This window comes from Enoplosus armatus, chromosome 11 (assembly GCF_043641665.1).
Source record: "Enoplosus armatus isolate fEnoArm2 chromosome 11, fEnoArm2.hap1, whole genome shotgun sequence".
Taxonomy (NCBI): Eukaryota; Metazoa; Chordata; class Actinopteri; order Centrarchiformes; family Enoplosidae; genus Enoplosus; species Enoplosus armatus.
In genome coordinates, this window is record NC_092190.1 from 13,138,937 (window position 1) to 13,166,315 (window position 27,379).

General features: G+C 39.3%; 3 protein-coding genes across 5 annotated transcripts in view; 1 reads left to right on the forward strand and 2 right to left on the reverse strand.

Moving 5' to 3' along the window:
• ubr3 (ubiquitin protein ligase E3 component n-recognin 3) overlaps positions 1-18,369 on the reverse strand; it is a 39,870-nt gene extending 21,501 nt beyond the window's left edge. Inside the window, exons 1-24 of the mRNA XM_070914376.1 lie at positions 17,936-18,369; positions 16,785-16,924; positions 16,293-16,445; positions 15,698-15,853; positions 15,118-15,158; positions 14,684-14,750; positions 14,464-14,594; positions 14,009-14,237; positions 13,195-13,374; positions 12,300-12,433; positions 12,057-12,143; positions 11,905-11,970; positions 11,726-11,815; positions 11,486-11,614; positions 11,317-11,369; positions 11,096-11,229; positions 9,424-9,509; positions 9,195-9,336; positions 8,218-8,314; positions 7,019-7,160; positions 6,490-6,594; positions 6,242-6,412; positions 2,924-3,369; positions 1,522-1,610 (exon numbers count right to left, since the gene is read on the reverse strand). Coding sequence (XP_070770477.1) covers positions 1,522-1,610; positions 2,924-3,369; positions 6,242-6,412; positions 6,490-6,594; positions 7,019-7,160; positions 8,218-8,314; positions 9,195-9,336; positions 9,424-9,509; positions 11,096-11,229; positions 11,317-11,369; positions 11,486-11,614; positions 11,726-11,815; positions 11,905-11,970; positions 12,057-12,143; positions 12,300-12,433; positions 13,195-13,374; positions 14,009-14,237; positions 14,464-14,594; positions 14,684-14,750; positions 15,118-15,158; positions 15,698-15,853; positions 16,293-16,445; positions 16,785-16,924; positions 17,936-18,369 — 3,502 coding nt within the window. The remainder of the gene's footprint in view (positions 1-1,521; positions 1,611-2,923; positions 3,370-6,241; positions 6,413-6,489; positions 6,595-7,018; positions 7,161-8,217; positions 8,315-9,194; positions 9,337-9,423; positions 9,510-11,095; positions 11,230-11,316; positions 11,370-11,485; positions 11,615-11,725; positions 11,816-11,904; positions 11,971-12,056; positions 12,144-12,299; positions 12,434-13,194; positions 13,375-14,008; positions 14,238-14,463; positions 14,595-14,683; positions 14,751-15,117; positions 15,159-15,697; positions 15,854-16,292; positions 16,446-16,784; positions 16,925-17,935) is intronic.
• A 742-nt stretch (positions 18,370-19,111) lies between these two features.
• Positions 19,112-21,710, forward strand: mettl5 (methyltransferase 5, N6-adenosine). 3 transcript variants are annotated; one of them, XM_070914421.1, is made up of 8 exons: positions 19,112-19,335; positions 19,419-19,533; positions 19,651-19,835; positions 20,661-20,743; positions 21,000-21,051; positions 21,125-21,174; positions 21,349-21,430; positions 21,591-21,683. In XM_070914421.1, the coding sequence occupies exons 1-7, from the start codon at positions 19,236-19,238 to the stop codon at positions 21,391-21,393; spliced, it is 630 nt and encodes a 209-aa protein (XP_070770522.1). In that variant the 5' UTR covers positions 19,112-19,235; the 3' UTR covers positions 21,394-21,430; positions 21,591-21,683. The 3 variants fall into 3 exon arrangements, with proteins under 3 accessions (XP_070770522.1, XP_070770523.1, XP_070770521.1); XM_070914422.1 differs by lacking the exon at positions 21,349-21,430 and having other exon boundaries at positions 21,591-21,710; XM_070914420.1 differs by having other exon boundaries at positions 21,125-21,694.
• ssb (small RNA binding exonuclease protection factor La) lies at positions 21,259-26,436 on the reverse strand. The gene is made up of 12 exons (XM_070914418.1): positions 26,339-26,436; positions 25,198-25,261; positions 25,007-25,110; positions 23,394-23,568; positions 23,157-23,264; positions 22,964-23,067; positions 22,780-22,851; positions 22,640-22,682; positions 22,409-22,549; positions 22,136-22,322; positions 21,896-22,018; positions 21,259-21,806 (listed from the first exon to the last, which is right to left on the reverse strand). The coding sequence occupies exons 2-12, from the start codon at positions 25,252-25,254 to the stop codon at positions 21,727-21,729; spliced, it is 1,194 nt and encodes a 397-aa protein (XP_070770519.1). The 5' UTR covers positions 25,255-25,261; positions 26,339-26,436; the 3' UTR covers positions 21,259-21,726.
• Between the last annotated feature and the right edge of the window lie 943 nt (positions 26,437-27,379).

Consider the following 27,379-nt stretch of genomic DNA (forward strand, 5'->3'; position numbering starts at 1 on the left):
CGTTGCTATTGAAAATTCACCTCCATTTTACTGGAAAGGAGGCAGAAATCTCAAGAGAAATATTCTGTGAAGGAGAATGGCAGACTCGAGGAGAAATGCCTCAATTATGTTACACTTCCTGAAGAAAATAATGCCAATTAAAAGTAATTTCAAAGATATCTACCAACAGCCTATAATGTATTCACTTGAATTAAACAGTCATCTTCCCATCCCATTTAAATCACACTTTGGTTCAGGTGATGCAAAACCAGCAGTGATCTTGAAATAAAACAAGTAAAGTCACTGTTTAGCAGGAAGTGTGCAGAGAGAGGTCAGAATACAGTCCTGCCAGAATGGTCCGTCTGATCACAGCAGCATTATTCATTCACTAACCATGCTGTGTCAAGGTGGGCCCTGGGAGTCCAGCACACTATTAGTGCTTTGATCCTACGTGCCCTCAGCCAGCAGCCACCCATACTCCCACAAGAGCACTCTCCTCTCAATTTCTCCTAACAGGCCTGCAGAGACCACAAGCGCGGACTCGGCCCACTGTCACCTTGCCCCAGTGAAAAAGGCACAGCAATGATAGGTTTATTTCAGCCCACAGCGCTTTTCCTCAAGGGCAACAGTAGCAAGATGTCCTTCAAACAAAAAGTGTATGTTTTGTCTTGTACACCCATGTCCAAACAAACCCAGTTTGATAAGCACATTCTGTCAGAGTGGTTGCTACTGAGTGCTTGCTGAAGACATAAATATCCAGAACAGTGGTCTGTGCATATTGCAGATTTTCATTCTACATTTTTAGTCAGTTTTGCTTGATTATACACAGGAGAAGGCCTATAAGGAATACAATGCTGCTCAGAGAAATGTGTTTATTTCACTTAAATTAAACTGATTTTAAAGTCAGAATCAGAATCAGAATCAGAAACTGTTTATTGCCAAGTAACATACATTACAAGGAATTTGCTGTGGTCTGAAGGTGCTATTGTTTTGATAACAAATAAGTAGAATATAAAAGCTAAAATAAGAATAAGAATAAAAGTAAAAATAAGATAAGATAAATAACAACAGTGCAGTGACCAGAATAAAGGAAAGTATTTCTGATTCTGATTGTGACTGTCCTAACTCAATGTATGTACTCACCAGATTAGAAACAAATGAGATGTAAGTGCGGTAGTTAAGCACCTCCACCACACACCTCACCTTATGCAGTAACTCAAAAAATGCATTCACCATTCTTTGCTCACCTGTTTGTATGTGCCGCATTAAGGTTACAGCCGACTGAATACTGCGCTTTGATTTACAACTATGTTATGTTAGTATGTTAGAACGTCAAGTAAAAATAACTGTTAGTATGCCAAGTAAAGATTGTGCCAGCACATGAGCTCCACTGCTGCTGCTGCTGCTGCTTTTCTGCTTCTGCAGAGCATCCTGCCACACTTTCAGTGGCTGCTGCGAATGGTGTTGTTAGTAATTTAAAGCTCTAAGACCATGAAACTAAGGCAACCAGTTGGTAAAAAAGGTGAGCTAGGCTTTTCTTACCAACATCCATGGCCGTTTCCATGAAACTCTTCTGCCTGGAGGCAAATTCAGCAAGCAGCTTCTGCTGTCTCTCTCGTGCCCTCTGACGTCTGAAAGAAAGAACGAGTGAAATACTATTTGATGAAAATGTAGACTTTCTAAAATCATTTTCATTCTACCAGTGAGATCGTATTGAAGGGGTTAAGGAATACATTCCATGAGAAAAGATACACTCTTAAGTGAAAACAGGGATTTACACTGACAACAAGCACTGCTCCACTCGCTCCATTTATGAACATTTATCTTTGACACTTTCTCTTCACAAATGCATTACAGTATCCTGGGAATAAACATGTCAGTTGTGCAGGGAATGTTTCTCCTGATCACCAACCGCATGTGCAACAGATTCTTCCATGATACTGGAAGGGGATACTGTTATATACTCAGCAGGTGTCTGATTTTAACAAGGCTGCGTTGTTAAAGTTGGAAAGGTTGATTATTAAACTAATATGGTGGGTTGAGCCTCACGCTGCAGACTTACAGGGTGAGAGCTGACTGTAAATTAAGTCCCTAATAAGAGGACATAAACAAATGCTGACAGGAGCGCCATGGCTCAATAATTTTCACTGATGGCTTCAGGGACACCGACAACCAGCATGAGGAATGGGCAGCAGCCTCTCACTTCTCATTGCCACTGACCGCACTGCTGCCTGACGGTTGCCTTGGAAACAGCACTAGTCCGTGTGAATGGGAGAGGTTCCACCTTTACCTTTGTCTGTGGGGTGAAGCCAACCCCAAAAGCAGGCAATTATTAAATGGTTATAGCCCATTCAATCATCGTTACAGGAGGGAAATGGGAGACACGGACTAGTGGGTGAATGTGAGGTGAAAAGCCAAAACACGCTGAGCCAATGGATCCCATTTGCATGGCTGTGCAAAAATGTACAACAATTTTAAAGTTTTAACACATATGATCATTGTGTAGATTATTTTTCTTTCAAATTTAAAAAAGCTGGTAAAGAATACTTCCAATAACTTCACAAATAGATTAAGATTCATTATATTTATCTTAAAAAGAAGCATAATCTGCTGCTGCTGCTGCTACTTTGGCATGTTAGTGGTGATATACAGACTATTTGCTTCTTGCCAGTCTACACTTCCAAGACAATATTACTGAATATCTTATTCAGAGAAGCAAGTTGACACTTTCCTTTAAGCTGCTACGTAGTGATTGGTACAGCTGTTTAAAAGATATGATGTGACAGGCTGAGAGGATAATGAAGCATTATCACTACATTTGACTCAAACCTTTAGCATTCAGCGCATATATAAAGAAAAGAAACAAGTGTGATTGGAGCCGTTAAAATGTAAATCCACAGCGGTGAATGTTATTTAACAAAGAAAAACTACACCATCATGTTACCTCTCTTCTTTATCCATGGTTTTCTTGTCAGTGGGACTGTTCTTCTTTGGTGGCACAGGAGGACACACCTTCCCACAAATGTCCTGGATGCTACGCTTGATTTGGCAGCTGCGCGTGGCTGCCTTGGTGAGGATGCGCTCAATGGCTGTAATGCCATCTCCATGAGCGTGGCGGCTCGTGTCCATATCCTCTAGCCAGGATGCCGACAGAGAGTTCTGCTTGGACGACAACTTCTGGTGGAGCTTGATGAGGAGGGACAGCATGCTCTCCCGGATCTCCAAGATCTCTGTCACCAGCTGAGGGGGTGTGCCTGGTGGGACCCAGCGTGTTGAGGAGCTCTTGGGCCTGACAACCTGGGTGGCTTCAGTGTTGCTGCGGTTGATTATCTCCTGGAACTTCCTCCTGCGCTCCGCTACAAGGCTGAACACCTGAGCTTCACGCAGGTTCTAAGAAAGCATAGAAAAAAAAACACATATTTAACAATATACTTATTTACATGAAAGTACATATTTGGTGAACATTTTTATGTGAAACACCTTACAACAACATTAGACCATTTGTTTTTGTACGAGGGATCCAACCCCCAAGTCTGGCAGTGTTAATGCCATGCCATATGATTAATGCTATATGGACACACTGTAAACACATGTGGTACATAAATAAATGATGTCACACACACATACACAATTTTTGACAGCACACATCATTTCAAGAATCAAGACCACACCATATCAACTAAATATGCAAACAGATAGAAAAGACAAAACCCTTGTGACCAACATCCCTTCAAATTCCACCTGCATCTGGGTGCTTTGGCAGATGTGTCTATGAGCACAAACACCGCCTCCTAAAATGACATCACTAATAGTATGATGGACTTTGATGGATTGGAGGGGTGCTTCGTTACCATAGTCAGACAGGCACTATACACATAAAAGTCAAATTAAATGTCCATTATAAAATTTCAGCTGACGTTTCAAGAGTACCTTTGCTGATAGCACTCAGAACAACCATATTCAAACCATCCTGATGGTAAAACACACAAGCCATCTGAGGGATTGCCATGACCTGACCTGACGGAAAAGGACCCAAGCTGCCCTGTTAAATAAACATACATCATACAGCCCAGTCAAGGCAACATCAATCATACTGACATGCGGTTAAAAAGTGTTTATCCAAACCTGCATTACACACGTAATTAGTTTCAGCAGTCAAGAGGGAGGGGAACTGCTGAAGCACAGCATTATACACACACCATAACACACAAAGGCAGACGTCCTTTGAAAAGCACAAAAAACAAACATGTGCAAAGAAATTCTTTCATAAAAAAGATAAAAAGTAGACAAATGCAGCTGCTAGTGGCCTCAAAGCCATCCGCCTTTTTACAGAAATGGATGTAGATAGCTACCTCTCTCCAATTCCCTGCAAGACGCCTGGAGTTCTGTGGAGCAGGTACAGCAAAATTAATAACAACAATGCTGCATTCACGTGGATTCAGGCAGACGGTAGACGACAGATGGACAACACCTTCTGGACGGCACAGGAAAAACAAACGAAATGGCAGGATGGCAAAATTAAACAGCATGATTATATGTTGCTATGGTGATGTATTCTTTACAAAGAATTAATAAAAAAAATATTAAATTAAATGATTTCGTGTCGATTATCTTATGTAGTTATTCTAGTAATGCATGTGGCTATTAAATGTAGCTTACACTTAATATTCTATTTCAAACTTAATGTTAAATTCCCTCCAAATAGTAAGGTCATTCATTCATTTCCAACATGGATAGTGAAATGAGAATTGCACTTGGTGTATCCCTTATTTATGTTTGTCTTGTTCCAGATCGCCCATGTTTTCTCCTTTTGTGAGGGAGGATGGCAAAAAGTTTAATTAATGCCGTCTTACTGTTTTCTGCTGGCTTCACCTAATATTACCGTCCTACTCTCATTCGCTAAAATGATATCCGTCTACTGTCTGCCTGAATACATGTGAATGCAGCTTAATAATGATATATGAAGGAGGTACCAAAAAAAACATGTAAGATGATAAACCATACTCATGCCAGGACAACTCTCAAACAAAATGCCAAAAAGCCATATTGTTTTTGTTGGTGTAATGTGCCAACATTATCATACTAGCATGCTCAGTGTTACATTTAGCATGGAAAAGTCAGGGGAGGACCAAAGCCACTTGGATTAATCCTCCAGATAAATTAACATCTATACCAAAAACCATGGTAATCCATTCAATGTTGAACCAGTCCATAAGAGACGTGACCCTAAACTTTGTCAACAACACCTGTCAAGTCTGATGAGTGAACTTAACTTGACGCTTAACACCTTAGATCTCATTTGTTTAATCCGCACAGAAACTGAAGTGAAACATTTGTTTACACTACTAAGTGCTGGACTACTTTTTGGCCGGCAGCAGTGACTTCCTGTTGTCTCCACTGGTTGGCTGGCAACCTCACACTGATGATATGACCATGTCTTTGGCTGCGCTCCATTTGGCTGTACCGGCGTGCCGCTTGTTACATAGTGGCAAGAGTGGGGAAACTCAGTTGAATGGAGTACAGAAGACAAATGAGACAGTCGGTATGACGTTAAGTCCCTCTCAGCTGATAATCAAATAGCAGCAGGTTGAGGAGATGCTGTGGCAGACTTTGATTTCATCTTTTCACAACCTTTAAGTGTTGTTAGAGACACTACAGTACCTTTTCTATTTAGATTCAGCCACTATGTGTTTATGAATCTATATTGTTTACGATGCTGTTGGTACTTCGTTTAGTTGCTGTATGGAGCCGTCAATTCAAGTCTGCATAAGCGCCATGTACCATTTTGAGTGCCAACCCGAACGTGTGGGAACCACACCAGACCCCGACACTGTGCTGGTCTATTGACCACTGCAGGACAAAAAAAACAAAACAAAACTGACAGCAACAGAGGCCTGGCATGCTCAACGCTTAACAAGTGTTTCTGGCGAACCTTTAAGCTGACAATTGTCTACTAACACAATCCCGAAAATAAACAGCAACATTGGCATTGAATTAAGTTTTTGGACACCTGATGAATTTTAGGTTGGTTCTCCTGAGAAAATTATCTGGTTCTTGAGCATTTAGATGTTCAGCTTACTTCCCCAGCCACTAGTTTAATTGACTGTAGTTTAATACTAGCAGGAAGCATTAAGTCAATACCAAACTGGGAGACAGTATAGTCACAACACGTTTCAGTTGCAGTTGTTGTTACTACAGTGACATCGTACTGTAATCAATGGTACTGTAATCTGGCTCAGCCTATAGCAGAACAATATTTTACCTGGCCATAAGAGGAAGCTTCAGTGCTGGTGCTGGGAGGGGCCTCTCTCTTTACTTCAGGAGCTGTCTCAGGAACCCGAACCCTCACAAAGTTGATGACATGGTGCAGATTGGAGAGGAGGTTGGTGCCAGGGAACCAGCTGTCGTGGCAGTGCTCCTCAATGCAAGGCTCCTGGAAGCATAAGATCCTGTAAAACACTGGTGGACACCAGACGTCTACACAGTGAGGAGAGTGGTTGTAACTCTCACCTCATCCTCCTTGTTGTCTTGAACCTGGTTGTCCAAGCCCAGCTCGATCAGGTACAGCACCATGCACAGCACATGTTCGGACATGTTCTGATGATCCATCCATATCTAAAACATGTCAAACTATTAGATTACACTGAAGAACAAGTAGTAAAGTTTTCAGTTTAGTTTATTACCACAAAAAATGTTGGCAATGGTACAAATTACAAAAACATTATCCCTCTCACTACTGATACCAACTATGCCAATGTTGTTACATTTAAACAATTTCTCGCCTGTCAATTCTTTTGTCTTTTTCTTTCTACTTTGCCTGATCTACACAATGAGGTCTGTTCATTTTGTGCTGCACCTTCTGCACTTAGTCAGTCCTGTATTGTAACAATATCTTGTAACATGTCAACTCCAATTAATTAGTTATACATGTGCAATTAAATATGGCAAACAGAAGCGCTTCTAATTTAGCTCAAGGTGTAAATTGAGATGCAAGGGCAGCACTGTATTATATCACATGAGTGGTCGTTGAAAGGCTCACCTTGTAAAGGAGAGTGAATATCACAATGTGCAGCGTCTTGCAGTGCAACAGCTTGATTAGGCCTTTGTAACACGGATGCAGAGGAGTCCTCTCCTTGTAAGGTGGCCATGGGTTGCCGGTGTGAATGCCAGACTGTTTTAAACTAGGTGGCACCATCATTATCAAGAAAGAAAACATCAACAAAGAACAATCAGCAACACACATGTGCAGGGCGTGTGCTAGCTTACATGAAACAGAAGGTTGAATTTCCACATAAGGCAGGACGATGAGAGAAATAATAGTTTGATGAAGTGACACCTTACATTGTTCAGAGTAATTCACTGCACAAAAAGGTTTTTAGTCTATGCAACAGAACAGCCGATGGGCAGCACATTCGCTCTCTATTAGTGATGATGGAATCATTGTTATATAAAACCAGGGCAGCCCGACAGGCAATCCATCATATTCAAACAGTGTGAATGAGCAACATGAGGCTGTATCAGACTCTGAAGGTGGCGATGGCAGCTTCAATATGTTTCAAGGAGAAATATGCCTTCGTTTCATCTGGTTTGGATCACCAAAACTGGACGAGAAGCATAGTGTGTATGTGAAAGAAGTACAATTAACTACATCAGTGATCTATGCATACAGTTTCAGTTACAGCTTTACCAAAAAAAAAAGGCCTAAAATCTCATTAAAAGGTTATCTTCCCAACTACTATTTCAAACACATACGCTTTCAGTGAGGGACCCTTTCCTTATAATTAGCATCTTCACACGTTCTAGCAACCCTCAAGGAAATTAACCCCAAGGTATCTCCCTCACCTCCACTGACACGTTTGTCTTGGGAGACGTCTGTACCACAATCAAACAAGAAAGATTTCCTCAATTCTATTACAATTTAGAGTGAAATATAGATTTTTCTAGACAGCTTTCTAATTGGAACCAACTTGAGCACCCGGTAGACCTGACCTTTCTTATCATGTCCCTTCATGAGCATGTGAGAGGGGACCCTACCTCACTGAACAGACCATGATGCAGGTTGGTTTTGTCAGGGACGACTGAACATGAATACTCCCAACAAAACAATAGAGTACTGTCAGGCAAAATGCAACAGCAATATGTGATATACAATGATAGTGTTTCACAGTTTATTAAATACCTAAATGACATTAAAAAAACATTTACATGGGGAAAATTAAGTCACCACTGTCAACTTACAATGCTGAGTATCTGTCCATTGCTGACTGGACGTCACGTCGATAGACTGTTCTGAGGACGACCATGATGGGGTCAAACTCCTTCTCCCACACCTCGGCTAGTTGAGAAAAGGGACAGAATTGTTTTGTAACCTCCTGTACAAAGTGACATTGATTCACTTTCTTCCTATTTTCATCTTCTCTATGTAAGTGGTGTAAGGCTGCCCCCAAGTGGTCTGCTGAGGACTAATGACATACATCTAATGCTCAAGACTTTCAGCTCATACTCATTATCTTTTTCACTAATTTCTACCCACAAATTAGAATATTAAATGTGTGGTCTGAAATACAATACATTACATTTATTCCCTCTCCGTAGGTTGTGCAAGATATCTATTACACAAATAGGCACGGAGCATACGTTTGTTTCCATTATATCAATACAATAAACCTAATAGGAGCAATGCACCAAGGACTACTTAAGAATAAAGATTATGATCTGTTGAATACACCAGGATAAAAAAATATCATGCTCTTCTGACTGGAGAGCAATGTAAACTTTTGTACACACACACATATTCAATTGTTACTAGGCACAAATAAAGAACTTGGATCCATGAATTACTTGTGGTACATTTTAGGCCATGAACTAGCAAATAAAATACTATAGATACTGAGAAAATATATGTTTTATTAGGTTTCCAATTCAAGTAGAAACTGACCAGTGATTTGGTTAATATTACATGGCACACTGTACCATTTCTTTATTCTATTAATTTGCAGCCCTTCTCCCCCATTTTCTCCCTATTTGGAACACCCAAATACCTTACTCATTGCAGTCCTTGCTAACATTACTGTTGACCAGTGGAGGGCAGCAGACAGACCTCTAGATAGGAGGTACAGTTTTGCGCAAATTCAGCATTAACCACACCAGCTACCTCTGTGACATTCCCGACTGCACTTTTCAAAGCAGGTTGTGGTTGACCCCAAACATCCTACCTTTTGGTGTATACATGCCCTGCTGCATGGAGCCTCCAGGCTCAAACACTGGCGCTTTGAAGTCAGCCACAGCAGAGAGCATCTCCTCAAAACTACAACTCCCTGGTACAATGCCACTCTTTGGGTTGGGATTCTCAGGAATCTAAGATAACACTTTTAAGGAAAAAGGCTGTCATGGATGACTGAATATATTTGGTCTTTAATGTATTTGTTAAGTATTGAAGGATACAAGGTCTAACAGCGCGCTGTGTGTACGGTCATTCATACACAACTGCGAGACCATCTCAGCCCGAAGGATCTCGTCATCCGTCATCCCTGTTAGTGAGAGAGAGAAGAAGAATGTAAGGACAAACTGACGAAGATTACAGTCCTACATTAAATACCAATTAGCATAACACAAGAGTGGAGGCCGTGGGGTTTAAGCAAATATCATGTTAAGTGTCTTTTAGTCAGTTTAAGCAAGAGTCTGCCTGTGATAACAGTTCTTAAAAATGTAGGTTTCCTGTGTTTGGCAGAAGGATTATAATGGAGAGGAGTGTCAATGTAGGAAGACATTTTTGGATACGATTCAGACAGCCTATATTTATCTCCAGCATGAACAAAATACTGTACTTTAGCAGCAGCACTTCATAGGTGTGTGCTGTACCTGAAAAATGTCACTAAGGTTCGTTTTTTAATGCCACTCATACTTTCACCACTTTAGGCTGTATATAGCCAATAATGCTACATCAAATACATGTAGCATAAACTACATTTTAACTTGTCAAAATAGAAAAAAGCACAGGTGTTACTATTAACAATGACTGCATTCTATTGAAGTGTACGCCATGACAGTGAGGCAGCATATATATATATATATATATCTCATAGGCCTATGATAATATGTGCTCTACAGTTTAACTGGAAGATTCCGACTTCCATCACAATCTACCAGCTGTCAGTAATGTAAACTAACGAGTTAGCTCTTTAGTTGCAGAGTGTGACGTGAAGTCATCAGCAAGTCCTCTCTTTCTTTTCAGACATCATAATTATACGGAGTGGAGTTTCTTTCTTTGATTGATTGAAAAACAGCATGCAGATAACATATTAACCAGAAAACTACCAGAAATTTCATTTTGTAATTTCAATAATCAACTCTAGAAATGAATATTAATAAGTCTAACTAAATTTGCCAGTGACAGAAGCTGCCAACAAATAACTCTTGCCTCTCTTACAGCTTGTTAAAGACAAAGCAATTCAAATTGTGGCACTATTTGAAATTTGCACTCTTTTAAATTGTGACTGTTTTAAACACAATACATCATTCAGCCCCACCACTGAGTCTGCTGAGCACAGTCTAACTCAGTACATTTGGCATAGCGCCCCATGTCCTTCAAGGTTTGGCATATGTCACCATGAAATTTGAACTCATTCCCTAGCCAGATTTCATTTTGGGACCCCTACCTTATGTTTCACTAAACATTCACATACAAAAACAATGTATGTTGTCACATACTGCTAATTGATATCTTTTTTAATATGATTAACTTCAGTTGCTGTTAATTATGATTCACTACAGTTGATGCCTGAATTGCTGGTGGATTAGTCTGAAACGTTGCAAAATTATGTGATGTGGCAAAGAAAAAGTTTTAAAAAATAATGACATCATGTGCCAAACATAGGAAAACAAAACTAGCTAACACTCACCAACAATGACTCAAAGACACACCAGGATATTTTCCCAACACACTGTGGCATGTGGCATCAAAATAACCACTTAAGTGTATCAGTACCTCAGACAGCAAACACGTTATGATCTTTATGAAATTAAATTTACCGTAGCCTTATTTTATTATATTGTAAGCCTTTTGTTCATCTCTGACTCCCCATACACAGTGAGCATCCCCCGTTGTACCACTTACCCAAATGAATGCGAAGGCTTGTCAATATGACCAGGAAGGTCAGTGCTCCTTCAAGCATCGGACGCTCCTGCTCAGAGTCTAACACAGCATTCTGATGCTGAGAGGCCATGGTCAACAGGTCTACCACTTTGAACCTGTGCGAGAGAAGACATGTATACAATGCAACTGATCTGCGTTGAATTACAAATGATATGAATGCATGGGTAGGAGGTCGAGCTTACCTCTCAAAAACACTTGAGATAAAGTAGTCAGGATCTAGTCTTGATGCACAAACCTATAAAATAAATAAAAGAGAAATTCATAGGAAACAAAAAATGAAAACAATAATTATTGTTACAGTCTATGAGCAATACTGATGGTGAGTAATGTCTGTAATACAAAAATCCAAACCTGGAGCAGATAGATGTCTGGGTCAATCATGGAGTTGCAGAAATGTGACTGCACGTAGGTCATAGCCTGTCCCTTGATCTGGAGACCATTCCTGACCCACATGTTGCTGTGGATCTCTGACAGGCTTGCCTACAGCCATACATAGCAAAGTCTTAGTTAACATGTGGCAACAGAAAAACAGAGGAGATGTATTCATGAATACAAGCCCACAAATCTGTTCATGGGCCTCTTGTATTATACCTGGATTTGGAGTGGATGCACCATGATCTTCATCAGCATCTCTTGGTCAGGCAGGAGGCTGTCCAGGTCCAGGCCTTGGCACTTTACAGCCTGTAAATTTTCAACCAAACAGTTAACTTTCAAACACATACAAATATACTGCTGAGTCATGTCTTAAGAGATGAGAGCCTCCGACATACCTTACTGAGGAACATGGCATAGTAGCGGTGCAGTGGCAGGTGAAATGTCACTTGATTTGGAACAGGCTATAAGAGATATGAGATATAAGAGCCATAAGAAACAGGAGGAGAAAGCTTGCTTGTAAATACAGTGGTTTGGCTTTTACATTTACCTCATCAATGAAGCCAATGGCATCAAACCAGATCTGCAGGGTCTCCAAGCAGTAGCGAACCACAGTTTTAGTATATTCCTGTGTCTCCTGTTAACAACAATTTAACATGTTAAAAATTCATATAGGGTTAAACAGTAAGTGCATGCAGCACAAGATGCTCGACATGCATGTTCGTTCAAGATCATCAGGAATGCACACAGGACATGTGTGTGAGAGTAGTCTGAGTGTAAAGACAGGACTTACTTTGACTTTGCAGTGTGTTAGAAGACCCCACATTGGTTGTGCACAGGCCTCGAGCTCTGCTGCAAACGCTGCATAGTATGTCTGGGACTCAAATTCCACGTGTTCATTCAACTCCCGCTTATTCAGGTTCATGCCTATCACAGCAGGAAATGGTTTAAAAGGTTAGACAGTGACCACATGTTACATGGCTTCTTAATGCTCATATGAGCAATCAATAAAAAAATAATTACAAAGAGCGTACCTTGTGTTTTGAAAAGTTTATATTTTTTGTACACCAGAATTTAAAGCAAGAGCAGCACAGTAGATATGCATATAATGTAATAGTGACCCTGTGCACATAAAGCCAGCAAGAGGATACTCAAGCCTGCACTGCAAGGGTGAGTGTTATTTTTAAGGTTGTGGTAGAGTACACATGGCCAGAGAGCAGCACTAACCACAATTCTAATTCAGTGACAGAGTCATACTCCCCTCGACTCACTTTTTCTATGAGACATTATTATCAGCAGAGGACAGATGAGGTCCGCCTCTGTCTGACTAAGCACACCATTGGTCTATAAAGCCGTACTGAAAATCTGCACAAGCAGGAGCAATCATTTAAAAGTGTTGTGTCTTGGCACTACACTGCCGTAATTGAATAGATGGGGTACAAGAAAGCAAGTATTAACCAATGACAAACAAATAACAGGGTAAGGCAAGAGCAACACCTGTTTCATGACCACCAGCTGTAAAAATTCTAATCTGAATTACCAAAAGGTAGATATCGAGGTTGAAATGTCTTTGAGCAAGCACACTGAACCCCAAACTCTGCCTCTATCAGTGTGTGAATGTGTGAATGAGAGGCGCAGTGAAGTTCAGTGCAGTCGATTTATCATTTATCTATCAAACTATGACTTACCTTGGAAAAATGACACGAAGCTCATCCATAGCATCAACAATGAATGGTCTTCCAGGAACTTTTTCGCTACACTTTGGTGTGAGAGGATGTTAATAAAGTCACTAACTAATGGCCAGTAGGTGTTGTTCTTCAACAGAGCCTCACTGCAGTTCACCACAACATGGCGACTGTTCTCTTCATCTAAAAAGGAAAAAAACAAGGGACAAGGAAACACACAGACATTTAATTCATGTATTTAGTTTTTCCAAACCAACACGTCAAAAGAAACAAATATGTGAGACATGAGAAAGACAATACACTCACAAGTTACACAACTCAACACCTGGCTTCCAATACAGAGTAACAATTTTATAATAAAAAAAAAGGACTACACTCAAAAATTTAAAATTCAAGCTTATTTCACTCGCCTACACAATGACAAAGGCCAGAGGGATGAAACATCTGTGCATGTTTTTTTTCTGCACTGAGAATGATTAAAAATACAAAGCAAAATTAAGAGCTACGTTTTGCTCTTTTGAAAGCGTTCCAGTTTTTCCTTCTTAAAACATTTCACAGGCTTCATGTACCCGATTTTGTATTACTAAAAACGAGAGAGTGGCAGCTTATGAATATAAAGTTAATGGTAGAAGTTAATCATCAGTCTGCAATATCACCAATCACTTCTAAAAAACCTAGTCAGAAAGTCTCATGCTGTTCACATGTGGTGTTGTGATCCAAACCGAGTATCACGTCGTTCTTTACAGGAACTACTTGAAGTGTGATGAGGTGTGTTAAATCAAAATAATTAGAAATTCAACACATTTGAACAGCTTACCCTGAAGTTCACTTTTAATAAGGCAACTCTCCATCATGTAGAGGAGGACTGTGACCATGATGTCCAGCAGCTGGCACTCCTCCGTCACATGTCGAGCCAGCTCCTCGTTGCTGAACAGCTGCACACTAATATGTACAATGCGGTTGGACATGGTATCCGACTCGTGGCTTTTCATCAGTGTTTTCATGATGAATGCATAATGCTGAACAAATGTTTTTGTAAAAGTGATCTGCCAGACAGGAAGAGAAAAGCCCATAACACAATTAAGGCTTACTGTTGTGATGCTGTCGCTTTTAATGAGGATTCCATTTGCTTTCAGAACATAATACACATGACAAGCATAATTTCAGTTACCCGAGAGTCTATGCCATGACATGCAAAGGAATTATATTACAACAAAAGACCAGACATGCATCTAAAAGTGATAGTAAATATAAATATGGAGAGAAAAATACCTTGTAATCTTGATCTGGCAACATGTTCAGTAAGAAAGTGACCATCTTCTGAGGAAACTCATATTTTATTGTCCAAAACAGCAATTCCTCCAGAAAGCATTTATGCTTCAGGGATTCAATAATACACGGGTCTGAGGGCAGAAAAGGCACATAATAAGACGAGTGGTTCATGAAACATATTCTAGTGCATTACATTTTACAGTATATTCTTTACATTTACCTTTGGTACTGCTGCTCAGCTTAACCCTCTTCCTCTGTCCAACAGACTGCCCTGCATCTTGGTCCTCCTGAGAGGAAACAAAACAACGCAACTTTCAACCAACAGGTCTACAAAATGTTTAACATTAACTGTAGTCAGTTTATATTAAATTAAAATCAAACTAATCTGACATGTTGAGTGGCAAAAACAATTAATCAACAACCATTTTGGTAATTGATTAATCATTTAATTATCAAGTAAAAATGTATTGAGTAAAAGTCCCAAACATAAACTGAATATCTTTGGATTTTTGGATGATTAAAGAGTAAGACATCTACATATGTCTGGTCAGTTGTGATGGGCATTTTGTTTTTACATTTAATAGACAAAATGATCCATGTATTAATAAAAAGAAATGTTTAATGAGTTATTCGATGTCTGATGGAGGCACATACCTCTTTGTTAGACTCATCTGGGCTCCCTGGAGCAGCGGTTCCTAAGAAAACCAAGAAAAACATTTAGCCACAAGTAGACTTGTAACATCTTAAGCCACTAGACAAACACATGTAGATGTCCGAGATATCACAGTTCACATTCAACATGGGTCAAAATAAGAGGTGACACACTTTCTAATTCCTTCAAAATCATTTATGTAAAGTTTGACTTCTCTTGAAATAAGTGCTGAGGTCTGCGCTGTCTGGCGATAAACTTTATTTGTTTATCTTAACCAACTGACATCATACATGTGCATTATGTAGAATAGCTATGATATAGGCAGTTCAAGTAGAGTGTGTGTTAAAGAAAGTGGTTGCTGAAAGTCCACAGGACTGTGGTGCTATGGAATAAAATTTGATTGCTTTTCGATTCCTTTAGCAAAATGCGATTATGTTTCACTCTGTTTGCTTGATGCAAAGAAAAGTCCTAACAATAACTTCCTGGCACCTGCAGGGCTTAGTCACCCAAAAAATGCATGCACATTATCAAGAACTTCAAAACAGAAAATATGCGTCATGTAATGTGTAATGGTTATCTTACCCAACAGGACCATTGCTCCTGCTCCTCCTTCAGCACCACCAGTGACATCAGCAGTAGCACCTTGGGCTTTCTCCTCCACAGACACCAGACCTGAATTCTTCAGGGCTGACAGATACTTGTCATAGTTCTTTTTAGCATATAAATTCTCCTCTTGGCCTGCAACAGTGAAGCAAAACAGAAATTGCAACAATTGTCATCATGCCAAGATAAAGAAAACTTTATCACAAGCTAATGTGCAGTACTTGAAGTAAAGGAGACTAGATTAGGTAATCTCCTACATAATGCATGACTTAGATGAAACTGCAGACCAAAAGGTTTTCCTCTTTCCATTCCTTTTTAACAGTGAAAGTTATACATTTTAGTAAATGCATTGTGTCAATAGGTGCCTAAATAAATCAAGCAGAATCTTTTCCTCATGAGAAGTAATGCATTGGCAATGGGTGACAATAAAGAAACAACACAATAACATCACTTCAATCATTCAAAAATGATTGCCTAAAACCAAGAAAGAAACCACTAAGATTCTGCGGTGTGACGATGCTTAATAATTATCAACCTATGTTGGTCTAACACAAACTCTGGTGTAAATATTTACCCATGCTCAAGTCCTTGAATGTTTGCTGATTGGTCAAGATCTTTGTCAGTACAGTCCTCATTGCTCCTCCCATCTTTGTGAGCTCCTCCAGGAAGGAGATCTGAGGCTCCAGCTGCTGCAGGACTTTCTGTAGATCTCGCTCAGTTGAGGTGTCTGGCAAGTCAAGATAACAGATATAAGCCATCAGTACATTGTGTACATAATTTTGGATGTAAACAGTTGTATAACTCTGTTATCAGTTTGCACAGCAAATCCTGGGTTGCACTTGATATGCAACAGGAGATCCACATCATATATACAATGCCAAAACCAAAAAAGTAAATGGGAGATTATGGAATACTTTTGATACTATGTTTCTGCAAGAAAGACACATTTAAAGTATATTTTCATAGTTGCAGCTTTTGTTTAAGGTGGCCAGTGGGTCAAGTACATTATCTTACATCTTTGCAGTTTTCTTTGTAAAGAGAATATTGTTGTCATGAGTGTTGTCACCTGGCTCAACGTATCCATCTCTCAGATACTGTATGATACACAGGATAAAGCGAGGAAGAACCATCTCAGACATCAAGAGAAGATCTCGAGGTATTGAGGGCACATTCTCCCCCGTTCTCAACCGATGCCGTCTGCAAAACCTGTCAGAAAAAACAACAAAACAAATGTTGATGGCGCAGCTTAAATCATCATAGGTGACACCAGAACCTGGAATTGCAATTTGGTCAGAGGCTTCATAATGGTCCTGCCACACCGGGAGGTTGGGTTTAAGTATAATTTTATTTTCATTTTTTGTTTGCTTTCATGGATGTAATATGTGTTATTACATCAAGGTAAAGAGTTGAATATTGGGTTGGGTGGAGGTTAAAGATGGTTGGGATTAGGTGAGAATTCCAGGGTAAGAATCTGGGAGGTATTTTCTATCTCTGCCCATACACACGGTACAATCAATAGCAATTCACAAACTACTACGTCTCTTGCTCATACTCCTCACAACTGCATTTGAATGAGACGAATCAGTCAGCAGCAAAGTCACTGCAAATAAAAGCACCAAACCTTAATTGTTCAGCAGACCACTGCCATACTCTGACCTGCTAATAAAACTGCTTGACAGTAAGTATAAGTTTTGACTCAGTCAATATTTTATCCAACTATGGCCGTACATTAACGGTTTCTGAGAGGAAAAACTATCATCAAGAATGGAGATATGATGATAAATTATAGCTATCATTTAACTGTAATTCAGGCTTCAACGAGAGTGAAAGAGGGCACGTTTATATCACCATAATCGGACTCCCAGATCATACCTTAGCAGTCATATATTGGCAATCTATAGATGTATTGAAACCTACAGCTGCTGGTATGAAAATTATTGTTATGGTTAGCATGGCTAGCTAATCCCCTGAGAAGAGCTGCTTAGTCGGTGGTTTCCTGTTAATAAACGACAGGAGCATCGTATTATTCAAAAGTGTTGCTGAGTGGCAGTAATTTGTAAGCATATCTCAGACAGAATTATCTGGAAGCTGACACCGACTACGCAGATCAGAAATTTTTATTAGCTAAGTTAGCTTCCCACCAATACCTGTCAAAACAATACTGGATAGCCCGTTAGATAGCATAGCCAGCTTAGCTAACAGCTAGCTTGGACTTACCCACTCTCTCGCATGACATTACTGTCTCCACAGTCACAGGCCCCACCAGCCTGGCTCCTGAACATGTTGAAATCATGGCCCGTGTGGTCTCCGTTATTGAAACACTCAGCACACAGTGACATGCACGGGGAGATGCCACAGGTCCGGCATCGATATGCCACGAAATTAGCCGTCCAAACCAAGCCGCACAGAGTCGCGTTGTCATAGGACCGGACCGTTTTGCAGAAGTCCTCGAAACCTTCGCCTCCTGCAATTAGACATTTACACCAGTCAAGAGCCTCTGTGTCCGCCGCTGGTTTTTCGGGATTTAGTACAGCGTCGAGCAGCTCCTGAAGTTGCCGGACCCCAGAGCTATTGTCAGTCCGATTTAAGTCTGCCTTCAAGTGGGCAGCAGTGGCTTTCTTGTCCCGGCGCAGCAGCGACGCCGCCATCATGCACTCTGGCTTGTTGTCCACAAATTTATTTTTGTTGTCTTGTTTCCATGTTCTCGTGCTTTCTCGCGATACGGCTCGCTACGTCGTTGTTGGCTGACGAATTTCCAAATGTAATTTACGCCCTGTGTACAATGAAAATGAATCTTATATAAGTGTTTGATATAATTAGGTCTTGTACAAGTATTTGATCTAGCAGCGTCTAAGGCGTGTTGCTTCTTTAACCAGCTCACTTTATACACTGTCATACGTGTTTTCTTGTTTCTAGGTAACTGAAAGCCTCGTTGGGAACCGGCCCCCTAACCCTATCATAAAAGATAAAACATTATCTTACTGTAGCCATGCAACAATGTTGTTGTGTCGACCCCAATGAGAGGGTCGTAGCATGAATGTGTATAGCATTTAAATGATCAATTAAATAATCAAATTAGATAATTCCCCTTTGTTACAGTTTTATAAGACACTTGATTTCATATTGTTCATAACTTTTAATTAAAATTTTATTAACTATTACATATTTTATATTTGTATGTATTACTTACTAATTTTTGTATTTATTTATTTTCTAGCACTCACCTTATCAGTTGTAGTGTAATGAACTAACTCATTCTAAGATGGCTGTTTGAAATTTTGCATACAACAAATTAATTTCCTAAAACAAACGGTGTGCAGGGAGGAACTACTATCACGCGTTCCGGGGTCAAAGTCGGATTGTTTTGGTTGATACGCACACGCTTGCGGAAGTCGTCTACAACCATGCTCAAAAATATACACTCGCAGTGATTTTAGTTGAAGAACAACTGTTTGAAATAACTTATCGGAGCTGTAGCACAGGGGCACACAGGTTTGGGACATAACAGTCGTTAGTAATGAAACTAAAAGAGTTAGAGAGCTGCTTACAGCAAGTGGACACATTTGAAGAGCCCAAAATCCTTCTTGAACAATATCCAACCAGCCCTCATATTGCAGGTGAGGTGGCAACGTGTGATAATGAGAGAGATGGTTGATAGCGCATATTGTTCTCATTAACTTGCTGTTTTTTTCCCCCACAGCATGCATGCTTTACTCAATCCAGAGTACGTTTGATGACATTGAGGGTAAACTAGTGGCTGATCTGGGATGTGGCTGTGGAGTCCTCAGCATCGGGGCTGCGATGCTTGATGCAGGGTGAGGGCATCTGACCATCCTCTTTACATTGTTTTCAATCATGTCAACACATTTCGGATAACAGCTGCACTTTTCAATTACCTTCGTTCTTCATTGCCTTCTCTCCCTCTTCTTCAGTTTGTGCGTCGGTTTCGACATTGACAACGACGCACTGGACATATTCAGAAGAAACGTAGAGGAATTTGAGATTTCTAACGTGGACCTGGTTCAGTGTGACCTATGCTCTCTGGAGGCAGAGGCGTATGCCAAAAAGTTTGACACTGTAATAATGAATCCACCTTTTGGGACAAAACACAACCAAGGTGAGTACACCGTTTAAAGGACCACTCCAGTCATTTAGTATTTTGCTTCTATAAAGTTGGGGGATTTCCAAAAGACAGATTAAAAAAGAATCCGGCTTTTCTTCCCATTGAATGGGTCAAGATACAAAAACTCTGGATGCTACGATCCCCATAATGCAACCCAATAGCATTTGTCTTGGAAACGGTCATGTCTCTCAAACTCCACGCCCCCAGTTCTAACACATGCTTTCTTTTTAAAATGTTAAGTCCTAAATTACTCTAATGACATCAATAAGGGGTTATTTTATGAATTCAGGTTATATGGGATGGATGGTAAAGATTGGTAAGATTCCCATTTTTACCACTTGTGAGCATTCATCTTATCAGACAACTTCAGATAATTGCATGATTGCAGAAAGTGACAAAAAAACTTTCTGGAGTTTTGCATTTAAAAAAAAAAAAATGCTTTGCATTGAAAATGTGGCACAATCTCCATTAAATTTGGTTTGGGTCAAATTTGTTTTGTTTTCAAACTTTTCTGTATTATTTAGCTCAAAGATGGACATGTCAGAGCTTTCTGAAAAATTGGGTGTTTCCCTGTCGTAATCACAATCTTGGATTTTGACACAAACAGTATTTATAAGTTCGAAACTGGTAATCATGGCAACTCCACAACATGAACGTGGCATTAGAAAACTCTCTGAAACCAAGACATTTAACAACAGTTTTCACAGGTTGAGTAGCAGAGCGTATACTGATCTTCATGTGTAAAATCAGTAGAGTACCCCTTTAACTAAGTGCAGCTCTATCCACTTACATGTAGTTTTTCATTTGTTTTTATTTGAGGTATGGACATGAAGTTCCTACAGGCTGCTTTAACAATGGCAAAGACAGCAGTGTATTCACTTCATAAAACATCAACACGAGAGGTAAGTTAAGTATCCATGTCAGTCGCATTTACAGCACTGTGGTTTTAGACAAAGCTTGTGAGGCAAATCAAAGTGAGATCACAAGTCTTTATTAGGAAACAGACTTTCAGTCATTAGTAAAAACAGTGATTTCACATAGCTGTAACCTTGTTCTTTAAAAGAAAAAGGTCAAAACTTAATTCAAATCTCGTTCTCTTTCTTGATCTGTGGTATAAAGATTGTAATACTTGATGTGTAATTCATCATCTGATTACAGCACATACAAAAGAAGGCTAATGACTGGGGAGTGAAGATGGAAGTAATAGCAGGTGAGAATAATACAGTACATCTTCTCTTCAACCAAAATACTCAAACAAAACTGAGTACGTACTCTCTTTACAGAACTAAGGTATGACTTGCCAGCATCGTACAAGTTCCACAAAAAGAAATCGGTAAGCAAACATACTGTCACACTACAGTCTCAGGGAATACATGTTTTCCAGCAGATGCTTCAGACACATTCAAACAGATCTTGATTCATTTTTATAAAGTTTTTATTTGCTATTCACATACTTAACGCAAACTTAAAAAAATAGCAAAGCAGATGTTCTCATCACTCAATGTAGGAAATCTACAAGGAAAAAGAACACACCATGGCACACAGATTCTAGATGTCACACAGGTCTGAAAAATCAACTAATTGTTCAGGTGAAATTAAATTACTGTCAAAGAGCAGATTTATGTTGAATATGATAAAATCAAAAACATCTTAAAGAGAAACATAGGTACACAAACAATGTGAGAGGCACAGTATACAGGGACTTAAAAGGCTGAAAATTGACATCAAGCTTCACAAATTCTTCTCTAGGTTGACATCCAGGTGGACTTCATAAGATTCTCCAAAGCCTGACGCTTTCACTGGAATGGATTTAAGTTGCCTCTGCATTTTCACTGTTTATAATAAATGTTTTCGAAAAAGAAAAATTCTGGGTGTGACCTCGTGACTAAGATCCATTTTCAGTTTTGGCAACCTTTGCTGCAGGACCATCAGCGCCTTCTAGTTCTCTCTTTGGGGCTGCGGGTGCTAGAGGAAAAGCACAAAGTAGATATGATGAATCCATCAAACCAAACCATCAAACCAAAATTTGAAGCTCCGAAAGATGCTGAACTTACCATCATCGTCATCATCACTATCAAATTTCGTCTTTTTGCCCCTGTACTGAGTTCTGCCTTGATCTCTGCCCCCTCTTCCCCTTCGGCCTCCTCTTCCTCTGCCACCTGATCTTCCTCTGCCACCTTTTAAGACAGACAAAATACATCAGTACTAAATCATTCATAAATGAATCATTGATGATATAAAATAGTTTATTGACAACGTTTTGGATCAGCTGCTAGTTTGAAAATAGTATTTACCTCTGCCTTTGGACCTGTTGTACGATTCTTGTTGAGCTTCGATGATCTTCTTCAGTTCTTCTTTCTCCTCATCTCCTTCAAGCACCTGCCATGTGACACTGTTGTTCTTGATTTTCAGTTCCCCTCCGTTTGCCTCCTTGGCCTTATCGAACGATTCCTTTGCGTTCCCATCGAAAAGGAGTGTGCCCTTGTGGAAAGTAAAAAATACATAATTTTAACTGTCACATCTCTTTACCTTGAGTACGAGACTTGAGTGGTGGAGAGTTTATTTACCTCTTTGGCCCCTCTTGTAAAATCAACCCACTTTATCTTTCCATGCCCAGAGAACAATTCATGAAAGTCCTCTCTTGAAACATCTTCAAGCTCTCCTGAAAACTTCAACAGGCAGCCTGTCTGTTCATCCAAAAGCAGCCCCTGCAACACAAATGACAAAGTATAATTACTGTGACCAGAGCACATCCCAGTGAGAGACCTTAAGCTTGTAAGCACTGAGGGGGATCTTACCATTTCTTTTTCTTCTGCATGTTTCTGCTGCTGTTCCTTGTCCCTGAATAATCATTTCAGGCAGACGAGGAGGGTCAGTGATTTTTCACAAAATGTACAATATGTTTTTTAGGACAGGAAGGTATTGCTTGTGTACTCACTGTTTAGCTTTTGCTTTTGTCTCTGCTTTGAAGTGTTTTCTCTCCTCTGCTTTCTTTGTATGGTAGTCTTCTCTGAAACAGAACAGCAATGACATGATCATTATATACAGTGAAAAGTATGTATGGAAAATGCACTATTTGTCCACTGTAGATAAATCTTAAACCAAGAAGCAGTACAACTTACCTTGATAACACAAGCATCTCATTGTCTTTGAATGACTTTATGTCTGAACGTTCTAGGAACTGCTTAGATGACTCTTCTGTGTCAAAACAGATGAACACTGATCCCTGTACGGAAATTAAGTGAAGTCATTTAACAAAACCTCCCCAAATTCACTAAAAACAATTGGAATTGTTAGACAATATATTTAATATACCTTGAACTGCCTTTGCAGGTTTCTCCTCATCTGAATGTTTTCTATGGCACCTTTCCCATTCAGCCACTCCTGAATCTCATCGAGGGTAGTTTCGAGAGGAAAACCTTTCTAGATGAGAAAAGATATTAAAATGTGGGAAAACAACAAGTATAGAAGAAAATCTATCCTTTTAAGTATGCAAATGTTTTTAAAATAAGAATTCTGAATGGGTGTGCAATCAATATAAAAAAAACTTACAATGTACACAGATTTGTGTTTAAGAGCATCTTTGTATTCATCATTCACTTCGGGTAAGGGTTTGTTTGGAGACCTCCTGACTTTAGTCTTGTCTTCGCTGATTTCTAAGAGGCCTGTCTTTGATTTCTGGAGAGCTGCAACGATGACGCTGCTTTCCTCAGTTAAAGACTTCAGTCTGGGAAGAGAATACGAGATTACAGATGGTTGAACTCAAAACAAATTCAAGATCAGTCCTGCTGTCAGAGCATGTGTAAATACTAATGATCTACATGAGCATGGATTCTTCATCTCACTGCAGTGACACATTATAAAGCTGGAGACACTGCAAAGCATCTAAAGTCTTCCTTTTAATGAGGGTCTTTGAATTGTTTCAGCCAGTACAGATGTTGTGTCACCAAAGTCACTCGTCACACTGGGTTTTTCTCGATATCTGCAGTATCTCCATTTATAAGGGTAAATGAAAAGAATAAATCACACAGGCAACTGAATTACAACTACACTCCTCTTTCAAGTAATTAGGCTTGATTAGAAAGTAAAAGTGCTGACTCACACAGACTGTCTGCATAAAACTACATACAGACTTTAACAAGTCAGTTGTCAATAGGAGGGTCTCTGAGTCTAATGGTGCTATATGAATACCTCTTACATTCAGCAAAAGAGTGAGGCATGCCTGTTTTAATGTGTGCATGCTGTGGCTAAATGCAGTCTGGCTGGTAACAAATGCACTTCATCGACTGGTTGAGGACATGTGCTAATCTTGCCCTGCTTGCCATGATGAGTCATACAATGGTTCCACAAACTGTTTAATCATCACTGTCTTCCTCTTATTGCTCATTCACCAGTTTAGCTTTTCTCCAATCAGCTAATTGAAAAATTCTGCACATCACCATTACTTGGTGAACATTGCTTTTAGTTGATTTACACCCCATTTTGTTATTGAAGCTTCAGCATCTGATTGAGTCATGTTGTGCTGGTGAGACAACAATCAGTGATGTCAAAGCAAATATGTCCTCATCTTAAAATTCTTAACTGTCTTTGAGATATTTACATCATTTACACCACTGTTTTAAAAATAAATAAATAAATACTCTGTTACTACACTAGTCTAGTGTAGATTACTTTTAGGACTCAGTGATCTCACACACTACCTTGAGGTTGAAGGTGTGGTGAGAATAGCAGAGAGGCACCCCAGCAATGCAATAACAGCAGTGTGACTGCAGGTAAACACTAACATTACCTACCTCTACCTATTATAAGATCCTCCTGCACATGTATGTCTCAGCATGCACAAGACAGCTACAACCTCTAGATGATGGTAAAACATGGAACTAGATAGGCACTGAAGCAGAGACTGTCAGACCATTTCGTATCAGTCAGCTTTCTTTTATTAATTTGCCACAGCTGAATTTCCTGTCAGGTGGAAAAACTTCAGTGTTGAATGGGGTTTATGATGGACTAGCCCTTACATTACTTGGTTTATGTGTTGTATGGGATGACTAATGTTGCGCTTACGCAAAGGATAGGTATTAGTGGATTAAATAAAGCTAAAATATGAGTAGTAATTGTTTTACAGCAGTTAAACAGAGAGTGCACTAAAGAGAAGTACAACAAACCTGTTGAATTTAAGCATCGTCTCCAAAGTCACCCAGCCATCATCAAGTTGCAGTTGTTCTTTGAGAAACTTGTCTCTTGGAAGATTGTGATCCCCAAAGTAGTACTAGAGGTGGGAATGAGAGACATTTTTAGAGCTCAATTTAACTGACTTTCACAAAATGTAATCGTAAATTTGAATAGTCAGAATTACCTCTATTTGTCGTGCCACTTTCTTCTCAATTGGAGTCATCTCATTATTTTCTGCCATGATTGATCTGTGTAGAAAGAGACCCATTAATGTAAATTTAAACATAGAAACGATTAGTCGATTAAGCAATTAGTGTATCTAAAGAAAACAAAAACAATAATGTGCTTATCAAATGATCAGTTAAGCTACATATTAAGCAAAAATGCAAAATATTCTCTGGTTCCAGCTTCTCATATGTGCAGGTATCCTGCCAGGTATTTGCTGAAGGTTTATAAATCATAAAAACTGTCTGCGGTCTCTGTAACCTAGACATTGTTAATTTGATGAGGGTTTATTTCAGTTGTATTTTGTTAAGATTGTGAGCACAGCAACGTAAATTCCATTCACTTCCATTGTATTGTAGAAGACTGCTGTGTGGATGTTTCCAACATTTCTGCAAATTATCTGCAGGTCCAGATACCACGAGGATTTTTTCTTTTAAGATTTTTTAAGATTTGAGTGAACCAGCCTTTTACTAGCTCAACAATAGTTGTGAACCCTTCCCTGCCATAAGCAGCAACAGCAGCACTAATGTGAACTGTGTGTATTATTCTGTAATGAGTCCATTTATAATGTGTTACAATTTAATAGCAAGAAACAAATTCCAAAACAACATTAGTCAGCTATCTTGACTAGCTTGACACAATAAATGAAATCTAAACAAGCCAGTTTAAGATTGACTAAATATGAAAATTAGCATATAATTGGCATAAACAGGATATAGTTAATTTATGCTGATGTCCTGCTGCTGTTGCTGCTGCTAGCTTGATAGCTAACCTGCTAGCTTAGCTTAGACGCCGCAACTGTACACCGGCCACGCTGTGTCGGTAACTTACACTAACAGCTTAGTCACTCAGCGTACTGAGTCAAGCTACGCTGTCAGTAATGCTACATGTTTTATTCAGTGTGGTGTTTAGTTAGCCAACTACTTTAGTACGTAATGTTAAATCAGCCATTTACACTCTGCGTAACTCCATTCTAGCAAAAGCATGCTAGACGAGAATGTCTAACGTTACTGTTCTTTCGTAAACCTACAGAACATTTCCAAGGTAATATAAAGAAACTATAATCGCCCTTTTACACCACGTTGAAAGGGTATACTTACGATACGTTGAGTCGCTAGCACCAGTTTTAGCTGTTCAAACCAAAAGTCCTCACTTTTCTGCTCGCACGTTGTGGAACTGCGTGCTACGGAGCTCACCGAGGACCAAAAAGAGATCAGCGCTAACGCCACTGTGGCTCTCCAGCAGGTTGGATCTGAGCAGCAGCTACAGCATCGTCATGGGATTTTCTGTGTGATGGAGGCCGCAGCCCCAGGGTGTCGCTGTGACTCGATGTCACTGCAGCACAGCACTGAGACTGCAGTGTTGATGTCAAACCATTTGCTATCATTTATGATTTAGCTATGGTTTAATTTAAAAAAAATAACACATATGTATGTTTTTTGTTGTTATTTAATTATTTAAAAAAAATGTATTTATTGATATTTTAGGTTGTTTGTTTGTTTTTATCATGTTTTTATTGTATTTCATTTTTATTTTTATCTTTTTATTGGTGGTGAAATTGTTTTTTTTGTTGAATGATGTACCCTTTAAAAAGAGCGGTTACTGCAGCCGGAATGTGTCAGCAGTTTTGTCAGTCCATAAATTAAACAAAATGATCAAACATGAGCTGTCTCTTTTGCTGTTTTCACTAATGGCGTGCCGTCATTTCCTGAATTTGTTTTAGAGAAACACATTGCAGTTCTCTTTTTGAGGCACAGCACACAACTTAAATTCAGTGCAGAACAAGTGCATTTTTTAATTATTCCATTATAATTGTATTCTCTTTTTTTTTAAACGTATTTATATATTGTTTTTATTGTATTCTTTTGAAATCATACATGTATGTCTTTTGATATTGCCTTGTTTATTTTAGATCTTGTCTTAATGACTTTTCAAGTCTAATGTAAAGCACTTTTATTTTCCTTGTTGTTGAAAGTTGCTATACAAATACATTTGCCTTGCCTTTACACTACAACCAACATCAATAAACTCTACTTCAAAACTCTTTACATAAAAACGGCCAGTCTATACCTTAAATATATAACATCCAAAAGTTATAGGATAAATCTCAAGGTGACTGTTCACATAAGATGTGATTAAAC

What these genes read in the sequence shown, in the direction of transcription:
- mettl5 (XM_070914420.1), top strand. Translation starts at nt 19,236, where the DNA reads ATGAAACTAAAAGAGTTAGAGAGCTGCTTACAGCAAGTGGACACATTT. An exon ending in AACCAGCCCTCATATTGCAG is followed by an intron (nt 19,336 to 19,418) that starts GTGAGGTGGCAA and finishes TTTCCCCCACAG; the next exon opens with CATGCATGCTTTACTCAATC. An exon ending in ATAAAACATCAACACGAGAG is followed by an intron (nt 20,744 to 20,999) that starts GTAAGTTAAGTA and finishes ATCTGATTACAG; the next exon opens with CACATACAAAAGAAGGCTAA.
- ssb (XM_070914418.1), bottom strand. Translation starts at nt 25,254, where the DNA reads ATGGCAGAAAATAATGAGATGACTCCAATTGAGAAGAAAGTGGCACGA. An exon ending in AAGTGGCACGACAAATAGAG is followed by an intron (nt 25,111 to 25,197) that starts GTAATTCTGACT and finishes TCCCACCTCTAG; the next exon opens with TACTACTTTGGGGATCACAA. An exon ending in GAGATGCTTGTGTTATCAAG is followed by an intron (nt 22,852 to 22,963) that starts GTAAGTTGTACT and finishes GTTCTGTTTCAG; the next exon opens with AGAAGACTACCATACAAAGA.